This window comes from Emys orbicularis, chromosome 2 (assembly GCF_028017835.1).
Source record: "Emys orbicularis isolate rEmyOrb1 chromosome 2, rEmyOrb1.hap1, whole genome shotgun sequence".
Taxonomy (NCBI): domain Eukaryota; kingdom Metazoa; phylum Chordata; order Testudines; family Emydidae; genus Emys; species Emys orbicularis.
In genome coordinates, this window is record NC_088684.1 from 37,438,336 (window position 1) to 37,452,966 (window position 14,631).

The following is a 14,631-nucleotide window of genomic DNA, read 5'->3' on the forward strand; positions in this document are numbered from 1 at the left end:
AGGTCCTGGGATGTCCCCCAGTCCAGCTCCTACAGGAAGAAGGACAGAGACAAATGGTTTAAGTGGCTGCACCCTTCGTTTTCCCATTCCTCTTCCCAGCCTGGTTCTTCCAGAGGCCAAAGAAGCCAGAAGCAGGCATTTTGAGGATCTGGGAGATTGGTACGCTGCCTTTGACTTAAAGGATGTGTATTTTCATATTTCCATTTTTCCGGGGCACAGGCGTTTCCTCCGTTTTGTGTTGGACCACCGCCATTTTCAATTCACGCACTGCCCTTCAGTCTCTTGTCAGCCCCAGGGGTGTTACAAAGTGAATAGTGCCAGTGGCTACTTACCTGAGGCGCTGAGGTGTGCAAATTTATCCATACCTCGACGACTGGTTAATTAATAAAGGGCCGATCCCGGGATCAGGTGCGGTGTCCTCTCGACCTGGTTTGCTCCACCAATCACGACCTGCGGTGGTTAATAAATGAGAAAAAGTCAACCTTAGTTCTAGCACACGGATTAGAGTTCATCGGAGCAGTCCTCGACTCTATTCGGGCCAGGGCCTTTCTCCCTCAGACCCGGTTCCAGATCATGGCGGACCTGACCTTGTGTGTGCAAGCCTACCTTCTCACCGCCGTTCATGTGTGCCTGCAGTTGTTGGGCCACATGGTAGCCTGTACTTGCATGATCCGACATGCACGGCTCCACCTCAGGCCGCTACAGGCGTGGCTGCCTTCAGTCTGTGTTCCCAACAGAGACAGCACGGACCATGTGGTCAAGTTCCCGGACCACATCCTGTTATCACTTGCATGGTGGAAAAATTCTGCATCGGCGTTGGAGGGAGTTCCATTCGTGGCCCTCTCTCTGTTGGTTACCCTCGTCTCTGATGCTTCGGACCTGAGATGGGGAGCCCACCTGGGCAATCTCAGCACGCAAGGTCATTGGTCCCATCTTGATCGTTCCCTACACATCAATGTCGGGGAGCTCAGAGCAGTCCGCTTGGCCTGCCATGCCTTCCTACCTCACCTAAAGAGCAGGGTGGTCCAGGTCCTGATGGACAATGCAGCAGCTATGTTCTATATCAATAAGCAAGATGGAGCCAGTTCATCTACCCTTTGCCAGGAAGCCCTCAGGCTATGGGACTTGTGTACAGCATGACATCCATCTCATAGCCGCACACCTCGCTGGGGCCAGGAATGCCTTGGCAGATCGCCTCAGCAGGACCTTCTAGTCTCGCCATGGGTGGCCTTTCCATCCAGAGGTTGTCAGCATCATCTTCCAGAGATGGAGTACTCCCCAGGTGGATCTGTTTGCGTCCAGGCACAATAGGAAATTCCACATTTTCTGCTCCTTTTGGGGGTTCGTCAGAGACTTCCTGTCGGACACTTTCCTGTGCCCATGGTTGGGGTGGCTCTAATGTACACCTTCCCCCTAGTTCCATTGATCTACAGAGTCCTCATGAAGATCAGTTAGGACAGGGCGAAAGTAATCCTCGTAGCGCCAACACTGGTTTGGCATGCTACTGGACTTCTTGGTGGCTGCTCAGTTAAAGCTACTGCTCCGGTTGGATCTGCTGTCACAAAACCATGGCAGTCTTCTGCATCCGAACCTGGCGGCGCTGCACCTTACGTCTTGGCTGCTGCATGGTTAAATGCAGAGGAGCAGAAGTGGTTGGCTGGTGTCCAGCAGTTCCTGTTGGGCAGCAGAAAGCCCTCCACCAGAGCGACCTACCTGGCCAAATGAAAGCAGTTCGCTTGTTAGACCTTAGGTAACGCAAGTGGGCCTTGCTGCAATTGATCCTGGACTACCTTTTGCATCTCAAGCTCCAAGGCCTGTCCCTTTCAACTATCAAGGTCCACTTGGCTGCTCTCTCAGCCTTCCATCCGCTGCTCGAGGGTAGGTCAGTTTTCACCCAGGACATGACTACCAGGTTCCTCAAGGGCCTCGAGCACCTCTACCCGCACGTCAGGGACTCGGTCCCTCTGTGGGACCTGAATCATGTACTGTTGTGGCTCACGGGACCCCCCTTGGAGCCTCTGGCTTCCTGCTCTCTCCTCTTCCTTTCCTGGAAAGTCACGTTGTTGGTTGCAGTAACATCTGCCTGCCTGGTCTCTGAGATTAGGGCTCTTACCTCAGAACCGCCCTATATGGGTTTTACAAAGATAAGGTCCAGCTGCGGCCACACCCGGCTTTCCTGCCTGAGGTGGTCTCAGTTTCATACAGGCCAGAACATTTACTTACCTGCTTTTTTTCCAAAGCAGCATAAGTCAGGAGGAGGAGTGTAAGTTGCATTCCCTAGACGTCAGGATGGCGCTAGCCTTCTACATTGAAAGGACTAAGCCGTTCCGCAAGTTGGCGCAATTGTTCGTCATGGTGGCCGACAGGATGGAAGGTTGTCTAGAGCCTGCTCAAAGAATTTCTTCTTGGTTCACTGCCTGCATTCGCTGCTGCTACGATCAGGCAAGGATGCCTCCGGCAATCGTGACCGCCCATTCAACCAGAGCGCAAGCTTCTTTGGCAGCTTTCCTAGCCCAAGTGCCTATCCAGGACATCTGTAAGGTGGCCACCTGGTCGTCCATCCACACGTTAACGTTCCATTACACGCTTATCCAGCTGGCCCGGGGCAATGCTGGTTTCGGTGGAGCAATGTTGCAAGCCGCAAGTCCGTGAACTCTGAGCTCACCTCCAAGGATGCTGCTTGTGTGTCCCCTAGAATGGAATTGACATGAGCAAGCACTTGAAGAAAAATGGTTACCTACTTTTCATAACTGCTGTTCTTCAAGATGTGTTCATGTCCATTCTGTTACCCGCCCTCCTGCCCCTCTGGCAGAGTTGCTGGCAAGAAGTAACTGAGAGGGCGTAGGGTCGTCAGCATCGAATATACTGGCGCATGAGCGGAGCACTCAAGTGCGCGCCGCAGCTGACCCTATAGAAAAAAATCTGACTGTGCACATGGGCGTGCACGCACCTAGAATAGAATGGACATGAGTAATACATCTTGAAGAACACTAACACGGCTACCACTCTGAAACCTGTCACCATGCATTTTTTTTGTGTTTTGAATTTTAACTAATTGCACTCTACAAATTCACTAGGAGTATAGAACAAACAATACAGATGAGGTAGCTTAATCTACAACTGTTTTATTTCTTTAAAATTTATGTACGTGAGCTTTGCCCAAGGGGTAGCTATTTGTCCATAATTCAATTTGAATTGCTTTAAAAAGTAGTAAAGAACGTATTATGGGCTGTAGGACTAAACACTTGATGTACTCTACTGAGAATACTGCTTTATAAGTCATTCAGTATTCGGCTCTGATCTGGCAAATGCTTAGTTTACTCATGTAAACTACCTGAAAAGGTCTGAAAACAACCTAAGACTCTCAGCATCACATGCTGTGTGATTATGATAATGGTGCTAGTCACACCGCCAGAACAGCCTCTTTCCAAGGAGCTGCTGCTTGGTCCTTATTGACTCCCTAGGGGAGGGTGGCACTCTTCTAGGAACATTTTTTTCCTAGCATTCTTTTCTGAGGCTGGCCCTTTAAGGTTGTAGTTACTTGGTAAAGTCATATTTGAAATGGCCATTTTGCAACTAGCAACTGCTGGTTGCATCTGCACCTATTGTGTCCACTCCTCCCCTAAAGTTTTCCCTTTCTAATTGCTGAGGAAATGAGACACTTTCACAGAGATATATGTATGTTCAATGTTTGCTTGTACTCTTATCTGAATCAATATCATTCTTTGTCTGATCTTGCATAGAAATATTCATCTATTTCTAACTCTTGTCTGTAGGTGTGCCTGAGAAATAATCCCCTTTATCATGCTGGAGCTGTGGCTTTTTCAATTAGCGCTGGAATTCCTAAAGTGGGTGTCTTAATGGAATCCGTTTGGAATATGAATGATAGCTGTAGGTTCCAGCTTCGATCACCAGAGAGCTTGAAAAACATGGAGAAAGCTAGCAAAACTACTGAGGCAAAGTAAGTGCACTAAAAAGAATCTGAATGTATTTTTGGAGTGAAAATTTACTAGTTTGGCGTAATATTAATTGAGATACCGATTAATTGATACTGGCAATCATGAGTTTGCATCAAACTTATATGAAGTTTCTGCCAGACTCTGACGAAATTAAACAAAATCCCCATAGTTTCTGCAGGCTGCTGCTGCTGTGAGCTCTTTCCTGACGTCACTGATGGAGATTACCTGGCAAATAACTATTCAGTAAAATGGATTATTTTAGGGGTAATAAGTGAGTGACACAAACCACTTACATAGTAGAACCTCCACGTTATGAACACCTCGGGAATGAAGGTTGTTTGTAACTCCTGAAATGTTCCTAACTCTAAATAAACGTTATTCTTTCAAAAGTTTACAACTGAACATTGACTTAATACAGCTTTGAAGCTTTACTATGCAGAAGAAAAAGGCTGCTTTCCCTTCAGTTTTTTAGTAGTTTACGTTTAACACAGTACTGTACTGTATTTGCTTTTTTTTTTTTTTTTTTTTGTCTTTGCTGCTGCCTGATTGTGTACTTCTGGTTCCAAATTAGGTGTGTGGTTGACTGGTCAGTTCGTAACTCTGGTATTTGTAACTCAGGTTCTAGTGTATTCTTTAACATTAAATAGGTGGTGTTAGAAACATAGCAGCATATGAGAAAGAAGACTGTCTTGTGAAGAATCTCAGGATAACTGAATCTAAAGGAGGAATTATCAGTGATAGGGATCAGGGTAGGCAGGCAAGCAAACAGAGGCATGACAGTGCCACTTGTTGAAACTACTAAACCATTAAAAAAACTCTATTGGTCACTAAAAGAGACTTTCATAGGGGCGTTATTGGTGATTCCAGGATTGCTTGATGTGAGAGGGAAAACAGACTGTTGGGATAACTGAGTTGTTAATGTCAGGTGGTCTGACTAAGAGACCATAGGGTTACTGAACACCATATTTATGCTTCAGTCTAGTTCAGCCAGTAAATTTTGTTCTGGAATTAGAGAGTGGAAGAGAGCGCCCTATTTACCTATTGGGTCACTTGACTGTGCTCATCTCTTCTCTTTACCCTGCTCACCTTGAAAACCAATACGTTAATACATTTTTTTAACTTCATAGTACTTATTTGAAAACTTCCAAAAATTAACAGACTTACCATTTTTGATAAGGTTTTGAGCTTGCCTTAGCGCATTTGTTGTAGAAGTTTGTAGTTGCTAAATTGTTTGGGTGTTTCCTCGGTTCTTAATCAGACCCTTTTCTGGAAAGTTGACATCTAATAGGTACTTAGCCTAATGTCCACTAACAACCAGAAATCCACCTTTGTCTAAATAACTTCTTTCAAATAAAAATTTAAGGCCACTGGATAGGTGGTGCCATTTTTCTTTCTCCCTGTGGTACCTATCAAATGACCAGCTCAGCCATTACTTCCTCCTGGATAGATCAACTGATAACGTGCCAGATGTCACTGCTCCCCTGGCCACTCCTCACAGCATTGGCCACTACTTTTTCCTTTGTCCTAATGCTGTTTAGGTCAGATGTTTCCACTACCATTCCTCTTTCCCATATCCTCCTCCTGCTTTTAACTGTCATTTCCTCCTCAGAGTGATCGCTAGTGTATAGCTCAGATGTAAAGAGTGAAGGTAATCTCTAGGGAAATTCAGTAAAACGGTGGTTTTCAACCTGTTGTCCGCAGACTATGCCTAAGATTTCCAAAGGGGTTCACTCCTCCATTTGAAACTTTTGTAGGGGTCTGCAAATGAAAAAAGGTTGAAAAATCGCAGCAGTAAAATAAGCAAGAACATTCAAGGTAAAGTCCTCATAGTTTCCAGAGGACATTAATCCACTTTTTTGCGGGGGGACCCCTTATTTTTTTGAAATACATTTACTTTCCCAAATAGGAATAATAGCTTTTAATCATTATTGGTGAGGGACTGAAATTGCACCATATCTGTTACAATTAAAAGTACATACATCTGCATAGACTTGCTATATAATTTTGGATAGCAAATAGCAAGTTAACACAATTTAAAAGAAAAATGTCTTGCTGATACTCTGTTTTGAGAGTTGGTAGTTGACTTGATGGTATTGCTTTTCGTTTCTGTTACTAAATTATTGATGTATTATATATGATTGTTTAATACATGTGACCATATTTATTGCTTTAGCTTTTATTTGCTTTTGGCTGAATATCATTTCCAGCTGGTGGTATTGTTTGGCAAAGCAATAAATGATGCTCTTATGTACTGTATATTATAGCAGGAGATTTTTAATTAGGTAAATTATTGATATTTTTAACAGAACATGGTCGCTAGCTTATAACATCTTGTTATAATTTGACATCACACAATTGAGGGGGAAGGAAAAAACAATCCCAAAGGGGTGATTCAGTTACTTTATCAATTAGATAGGTTGTTGAATATTTCACTTGAGAGCTTTGAATTGGTGATGCCAAAATATAAAGGAAAATACTTGGAAGTGGTCAGACCTCAGCTAAGGAGTATGGGGTTGAGCGAAATCTGGAGTGTTTTTTATTATTCCATCTTAGAGTGAGACTCAGATTTATTGGTAAAGCCTGCATTTTCAAATTGCCTAAATGTGCATACATTTTAACTGCAATCAAGATGTCGCTACAAGTGTTTGAAACTGTGGACATTTAAGCAACAGGAGTGTTATGTGAAGACTGAGACTCTTTTGTCTACTGTGTTGTTTCATAGTGGTAGTAAAATTTTACTTGAACAATTATGTATTTTAGTAAGCTGGAAATTGCTTCAGTCTTGGTACTAATTATATTGTGAAAAGCTGTGTTGGGTAGTCTCTCCAAAGTTAGGGTTGCATCCAGCTTCCGTTAAAAAGTCCTGTTAGCCCTTGGATAACTCTGACTTGAAAAAACTGGTTTGGCCTGAAAATTTTCACTTACTCTTAAAAGCAAACTGTTTTTGTTAAGTTGTAAGAAAACTGTCAAACTGTTTTGAGTTATAAGTCACTTTAATAAATAAACACCTTTCTCTTCTTCCCACCCTATCCTCCCAAATTAGTTCACATTTGGGGATGTTTTAACATTCCAAAATGTGGGATTTCAACTCTCCATTGAGAACAATTTTACAGCTAGACCCTGCGTAAGGAACATAGCATCATCTAGACATTATAACTTTATCCTAGTAGCTCTATAATGGGATATGTTAAAAGCATAGAAATATAGATTTATATTAGGGTTTTTACTGTTTCATTCTAAATTAAGAAATCTGTTTAAGTGTTCGCAAAAATAAAAGTATTTTTAGCTCTTACACAAATTACAATGTGAAATGCTTGGCTAGAATAGCTTTTTGTTCAGCAAAACAAGCCCAAGAAACTGTTTGTCCAAACCTTGAAATAGACTTTTCATTCTGTTAATGTTTTTTTATAAATATAATTAAATTCTTAAATCCTAGGCCTGAAAGCAAACAGGAACCAGTGAAAACTGAAATGGGTCCACCACCATCCCCAGCTTCTACCTGTAGTGATGCATCTTCAATTGCAAGCAGCGCATCAATGCCGTACAGTAAGTGCAGTGTCTATATAACTGTTACAGATGCCTTGTGTAAGTTGAATTTTGCATAAGTCGGGAACGTATGCCTGACAATTACGCCCCCTCCCCCCCCCCCCCCAAAAAAAAGCGTACGGAACTTTTTCCGTAAGTGCGGATTTTCGTAAGTCGGGTTTGCGTAACCCGGAGAGCATTTGTATATCTCACAGTTACACTAAGTCTATCACGATGTATGTTTGTTTTTATTTATCTCTAGCATTGAAGAGTGCTCTTGACAAGTAATTTAAAATCAGTAAATGGGAGCTGTCTTATGAATAGTGTAGTTAACAGAAATCATTGAAAATGTAACTTTCTGACTGGCAAAATGCATTCTGGCTCTTCTATCCTAACTGCAGTTCACTTAAAGACTACTGTGAAAACATTTTTTAATCCACTGATGCTGAAAGTTCAGATCTGCCAGTGTTCTTCTAATGTAGAATTTATTAGAATAAACAATGGGAGTTTAGTGCTGGTATCTTAAAGTTAAATATAGTAAATTTCAGTCATGAAGCTTGTTGTAGATTTATACAAAAGCCAATAACTATATGATGCTCATTTGGTAGAAACACTGTAGTTAGTTATACAGAGACTTCCACTATAACCATTTTCTTACATTTAGAACTTCCTGGAATGAAATTTTCCATGCTCGGTTTCAACCTACAGTTGAACTGGTTTTGAAAAATTGAGTAAAATCCATTCTTCAGTTTTTGAAGTGTGCAAGGGTGGCAGAAATATACCTTATGCACTTCCAGATTATTTTAAGACATTTCTGTGTATTTTGCTCAGGCATCTTAACTAGGGCATGCTTCCAATTGGTTAGTCTTCCTCTGAGGACCTTCTTCCACTCTTATGTGCATATACACAAAGTAATAGTTTAAAAAATTTAGAAGTTCAGTATTGCACATATGCTGTAAAACTGTTTGTTACTTGCATCAACAGTTCTCAGAATACCAAATATACCACATTAAAAACTCAAAGCACTTGTCCCTACCATACCACCTTTGTGACTTTTAATCAGTATAGCTATTCTTATTCTGATACTATAATTTCAACAACTTCCTCATTTTGACCCCTGTCCCTCCAGTTATACACATACCAGAGTGTACTGAAGGGTCACATAACTACCTAGATTAGAGAACTTTAGGTTCAGACCTACAATACTAATTTTGTTATAGCCAGTATCTAAATAGAAAGCTTTCAAAATAGAAAACTGTTTTATAGATCGGTTTTGAATGCAGCAACTGTTTTTTGACTTAAAAGACTTCAGGCCACAGCTGTCTGTTTAATCTTTCAGTGTTTACATAGTTATGTTCCAGCTATTAAAAGATCCCATGTTTTCAGCCCCGTGCTTATACGTTTGTGTGGAATTTTAAAGCTATAAGTGCAGGGCTATAAATGTGTGGAGTTTATAAACCTTTTTCCTGTTTCTTTATTTAAAAAAATACAAAATCATATGTTCATATAGTGTTGGTTAATATGAACTCTTATAATTAAGGAAGTAAAAGGCTTCATACTAATGTTAACTCAACCATGTTACACTACTAACAAGAATACAAACGTGAATCTTAACACTTGCTCTTCAGATGTTGATCTTTAAAACAAAAATATGACTGCCATGAATACATTGCAACCCAGGTCCAAAATGGGTAATACTGTTTTATTCATCTGTCAAATATTGGCCTGGGCTAGTTGGCAGAATTTTGCAAGGCTGTAATAAATAATGCAGCATATTTAACATGTCTGAATTAAGGATCTTATGCTAACTTCAACTTTTTAGGTCCTTTTTCATAGTTACTGTATCATTACAAGAACAGTTTTTTGGTACTTTAATACTCGGAATCTTTAACATATGGAATAAACAAACATGGCTAGGAATGAATTAACATGACTAAGGAAGTCATAGCTTTAATAGACTTCTTTTAGTTTCTTTTTGTTGATGTGGAACAGCTTTACTGTTTGGTACAGATTTATTAGCAAAACATTTATGTGGCATTGAGAAATTCTGTCATGCTACTCTGACTTCAGACAGTGTTTGAATCAAACTAAATTTTACTTCTGATTTAAATTTTGATTTGAATAATGGTACGCTTTTGCAAAGTGTGTGTGTTAAGCATAAAGTAAGATCTCGATGAAATGATTCAAGTTTGGGGGTTTTGGTACTTATTATTTTGTTGTTGTTTAAGAACGACGACGGTCTACTCCTGCTCCGAAAGAAGAAGAGAAAGTGAATGAAGAGCAGTGGTCTCTTAGGGAAGTCGTGTTTGTAGAAGATGTTAAGAATGTTCCTGTTGGCAAGGTTTGTTTAAACTGAATTCTGATTGCTTTCCTTTTAATTGCTGTGAAACAATCTTTCCTTTTGATTGGCTGACTGTACAGTTGGTTTTACTTTGGCTGTAAAGTGACCCAATTTTGGGGACAGACGGGAGTATTGTTCGCTGTGCTTCTTCCCAGCACAACTTTTGTCATATTTTAACATTTGTTCTTAACACAGTCAATGGTGCTCATCAACTGCAAACACACTCTGAGTCCAAAACGCTGACTGTGAAAGAAGTAATCTTTGATTTTCCCTGGACTTGTTCCAAGTCTAGCATTGCAAGAAAAGCACAAAGAATTGACCTTGCTCAAAAGTTCTTACAATGGAAGGAACAGTAGCCCCCTGGTTTGTCCAGCAAAATCATGGTGGGTCAAATGAACTATATTTTTGAGATAGCATCACCTGAAAATTTGCTTGGACAAATCCGTTGGTGAAATGGAACCCCGGAAAACAAACAAGAACAAGGTTCGGAGTAGAAATAAACTGATATGTTTACTGGAGACTGGGAATAATTTTATTTCACTTTTTACTAAATGGCACCATCAGGACATTTTACTTTATTCAAGAATGCCAGTTTGTCTGGTCCTATATATCTCAGGACCCCAAACTTCCCACTGTACCCACATGTGAAGGTGAACCTGCCTTCAGAGATCTTGCGCAGGATCAAGAGTGCCAGAGGGGGAGGTTCTGTCTCTACACTGTACTGCCCTTTGTTTCCAAAACTCCTTTGGTTCTAGCTTTGTGAAATTAGTTGGGAGGGATGAGGTCAGTTGGGCATGTTTCTGCAGTATTCTCCAAACCGGGAGGAGGGATAGCTCGGTGGTTTGAGCATTGGCCTGTTAAACCCAGGGTTGTGAGTTCAATCCTTGAGGGGGTCACTTAAGGATCTGGGGCAAAATCAGTACTTGGTCCTGCTAGTGAAGGCAGGGGGCTGGACTCGATGACCTTTCGGGGTCCCTTCCAGTTCTATGAGATAGGTATATCTCCATATATTATAAAAGCCAGCACAATTTGTAGTAAACTGCAGTAAACTTCCCCTTTCTGAAAGGGGAAGATCCCATGATGAATTTCCACTTCCTTGTATGGATTATTGCTGCATAGGGGAGCATTAAGTAGTTTATGTAAGAACACCCGAAAGCATTTGCAGGTTTCTCTTGGAGACCGTGTGTTCTAGTGGATAGGGCACTGGACTGGGAATCAGGATACTTGGATTCTGTTACTATTTCTGCCACTGATGTGGTCTGTGACTTTGCAAAAGCCATTTAATCTATTTGCCTTTTGTCTGTCTCTTCCGTTTAGATTGTAAGCTCTTAAGGGCAGGGACGGTTTCTCACTGTGTCTGTACAGTACCTGGCACAATGGTGCTAAATCTGGGGTGAGACCTCTAGGTGCCACTGTAATACAAATATAATAAATGAGGTTGAATTTGTTTTGTACACAGTTTTTGTGATGTGCAAATATAGCAATCTTTCTGCCTGTAAATTTTTATAACTTACAAATGTCCACCAATTGCTAGTAAGGAGGCCCACCCCTCAGGACTACTGTCACCTTTGCTGATTTTTTTTATATATAGAAGGCTAGATGGCACCATAATAATGCAAACAATGTTTCTAAAAGTAAAACTGTAAAATGTTCAAGCTATCAAAAAGAAAGGGACAGGTTCCCTACCCACCAATCCCACTGCTTTCAAGAATGCTTACCACCTTCTCCTCCAGTAATCTCTGCAGACTCTCCTTTGTCTAAACAGAAATGAAGCCTACAAAACCTATTCCTCTCTTCCAAGAAATGGTATCAGGCATGAATCAACAGTTTGGAAAAAATAATTCTCAGTGTCCAATTCTTGTATTACCAACCAAAACAATCACACAGTTGTACTGCTGTTATTCATGTCCGTCCTTTTGCCATCATTTTTCTAATCATGAGATATCAAGTTGACTTATCGTAGAATGTGAACTCTTGATGGCCAGGAATGCGTTTTACGCACCATACTCATTTATGGTACTGTTTTAATATCCATTTATAGCTCTTAGATTGTAAATTCTTTAAGGTAGGGAAACATTACTTCTTATATATTTATATAGCACTGTAAAATGTACAATGCAATGTAAATGTCAGCCAATTTTAAGTTGCAAGCAATAGTATAAAAATAGATAACAAAATAAAGATTTAGATAAACAGTAGCTTCAAGAACCCAGAATGCAAAAATAGACATGCACTTGTAAAGTCCAATGAAAGAGGGCAGAGAAATGCAAGTTGCAACCTTACTGATTCAGATTGCTTAGCTTCTTTCTGCCCATGAAGTTGTGCAGAGCAAGTTGAGGACACACTTAATATCCACTGGAAAAATACTGTTCATTATGCTTCTGTCTTGCAAGCCTCCACAATAGCCAATCTTCTTCATCTTTCAACGGTAGTCTTGGTAATTGTTTAACCTTTTTTAACTCTTTATTGAATGGAAAGACAATTTGGGTCCTCATATTTTAGATTTATACATTGCATGTATCATTAATTTTTAGATGCATACAGACTTCCAAATGGCAAAGTTATCAAACATGTCAAAAAGACAAGATGACCTGCCCAATTTTGGAATGGACTCAATCCTATTCTTTTCCATTCTCCTTCTCCTTCTTCTCTCCTCTCCTCTCCTCTCCCACCCCATACACACACAAAATAACCCAGTTGTCCCTCTCTGTGCCACTACCATCTTTGGAAAAGTAAATGTTTTGTACAACCTCCTGCAGTATGAAATCAAGGCTCTGACAGATCAGGGTTTGTGAGAATTCCATAGCTTGAGGAAACTTCAATGAAAATCTTCTCCTAAGGTCTGCTACCTTAGACACCTCAGATAACTGGAGAGAGGGTGAAGCAGTCCCTCAAGTAGCCAAAACGCAAACCATTTTGAGACTTTGAAGGTCAAAACCACAACACCTTAAACTTCATTCTCTTAATTTATCTTCTGGTGAATCTCATGAAGCACAGGACTAATGTGACCTCTTTGAGAAATACTGCTTAGTAAGCAGGTAATGACAGCCTTCTTGCCGAGAGCAGTACTTGATTGCTATCTTCTAACCAGCAGAAAGCATCTGAACTTCCCTATGATTTCTCTGTTTGGGGCATAGTGAAGAAAAAAAATGTTTGGGTTTAGGGAAAAGACCCTGTGGCTCATGTATTGTCACTTCAGGCTAGAATTTCAGTTGCTCCAAAATTATAAAAATCTTAGGGCTAGTCTACACTTACCGGGTAGTTCGACGGCTGCGGATCGAAGTTCCGAGTTCGATTTATCGTGTCTGGTGTGGACGCGATAAATCGAACCAGGAAGTGATCCCCGTCGACTGCGGTACTCCAGCTAGACGAGAGGAGTACCGCGAAGTCGACGGGGGAGCCTGCCTGCCGCGTGTGGACCGCGTCTAAACCGCGGTAAATTCGAAGTAAGGTATGTCGAATTCAGCTACGTTATTCACGTAGCTGAATTTGCGTACCTTACTTCGACTTGGGGGGTAAGTGTAGACCAAGCCTAAGTTAAAGTTTCAAAGGGAGGTTGAGTTTAGAGCTAGGGACTTAGTTCAGAATCACCACGAAGCATTTGATGGGTAGATTGAACCAGCAAATAGCTTTCAAGAATCTCGATTCATAAAGACAAACTATTCTGGCCTCTGGAAATTTTTAGTGCTGCCAGTACACTTGACTGTGTGCAATGACTTTGCCTAAATCTTTATAATCTCTACATGCTGTTAGGATACTGTGCAGACCAGGTGGTGTGGTCTGTTTTGTAGGACCCTATACAGAGGAATGAATTTAAGATCTGACCAGCTGTTTTTTTTTTTTTTTTTTTGAGGCGGGGGGAGGGTGGTGAAGGGGTGTGGTGTGGACTCAGCCTCTGATCCTGGTAAGATACAATCCTCACGTTGGTCCCCTTGTCCCATTGCTTGGCCTCTACAGTGACCCTATTAACACTGGGCTCTGTCAGTTTCCCCCATAGTTGGAACAGCAACCATGTTATAGAAACAGACCTCATGGAATTGGCAGGAATCTACTGATGTGTATTTGTTCCTTTGGTACTACACAGAAGGATGGTCTGAGTGCAGTAACTCCTAGTTTATTGTATCCTTAAAAGACACTGGAAGACAGGAGAGCAGCAGAACTTGTCAGATGGAAGCTCTTGGATGTAGGTTCAGGTTATTTCCCAGACCTGTATTGTTTCCTAGTTGTGATGTTCCACTTTAATCCTAATCCTCATGGGTTTAGAATGGAATCCAAAGCATATTCCTCGAAGCCCTGTGGGTCAAGGAGATCCTAATTAGAAGGTTGCCAAGGTGGTGAAAACAGATGGATACAGGAACAGGGAGTAATATTATTCAGCACCAAAGTTTTGCACCTGCTATTTCAACTATTAGACTCTGCTGCTTGGAATGGTTGAAATCAGAAGTGTAGGAAAATTGGGTTGAAGCTGCTTCTGTCTTGTACTTTGGCAGCTGCAGTTCCATTTGGTCTGAAGCTTCCTATTGGCAGTGTCCAGGGCTTCCCCAAACAACTTCAGTCCATCAACCGTATCCTGGATCAGGTGAGAGTTCAGGATAGTGTCCCATTTCTAAATTCATAAGCCAAAATGTTGTTCTGATTCTAGGGGATCTTGTGTGTAATGCCCAAATTGGATTGAATGGGTAACAAAACTTGGTCAGAAGATTGGGATATATCCTTTTAGGCAGTGCTTCAAATGTATTTAGTCTTTCTTAGTTTCTAGAATTTTTGCCTTGGGCCTCAACCCCATAGGAAAGATGCCTTAGAGGT

The 14,631-nt window shown here is 41.2% G+C and overlaps 1 protein-coding gene across 2 annotated transcripts in view; it reads left to right on the top strand.

Moving 5' to 3' along the window:
- The window catches only part of UBR5 (ubiquitin protein ligase E3 component n-recognin 5), a 144,125-nt gene that overhangs the window by 62,435 nt on the left and 67,059 nt on the right, over positions 1-14,631 (top strand). For both annotated transcript variants that reach the window (XM_065397837.1, XM_065397836.1), the window contains exons 14-16: positions 3,777-3,961; positions 7,396-7,505; positions 9,713-9,825. In XM_065397837.1, coding sequence (XP_065253909.1) covers positions 3,777-3,961; positions 7,396-7,505; positions 9,713-9,825 — 408 coding nt within the window. The remainder of the gene's footprint in view (positions 1-3,776; positions 3,962-7,395; positions 7,506-9,712; positions 9,826-14,631) is intronic.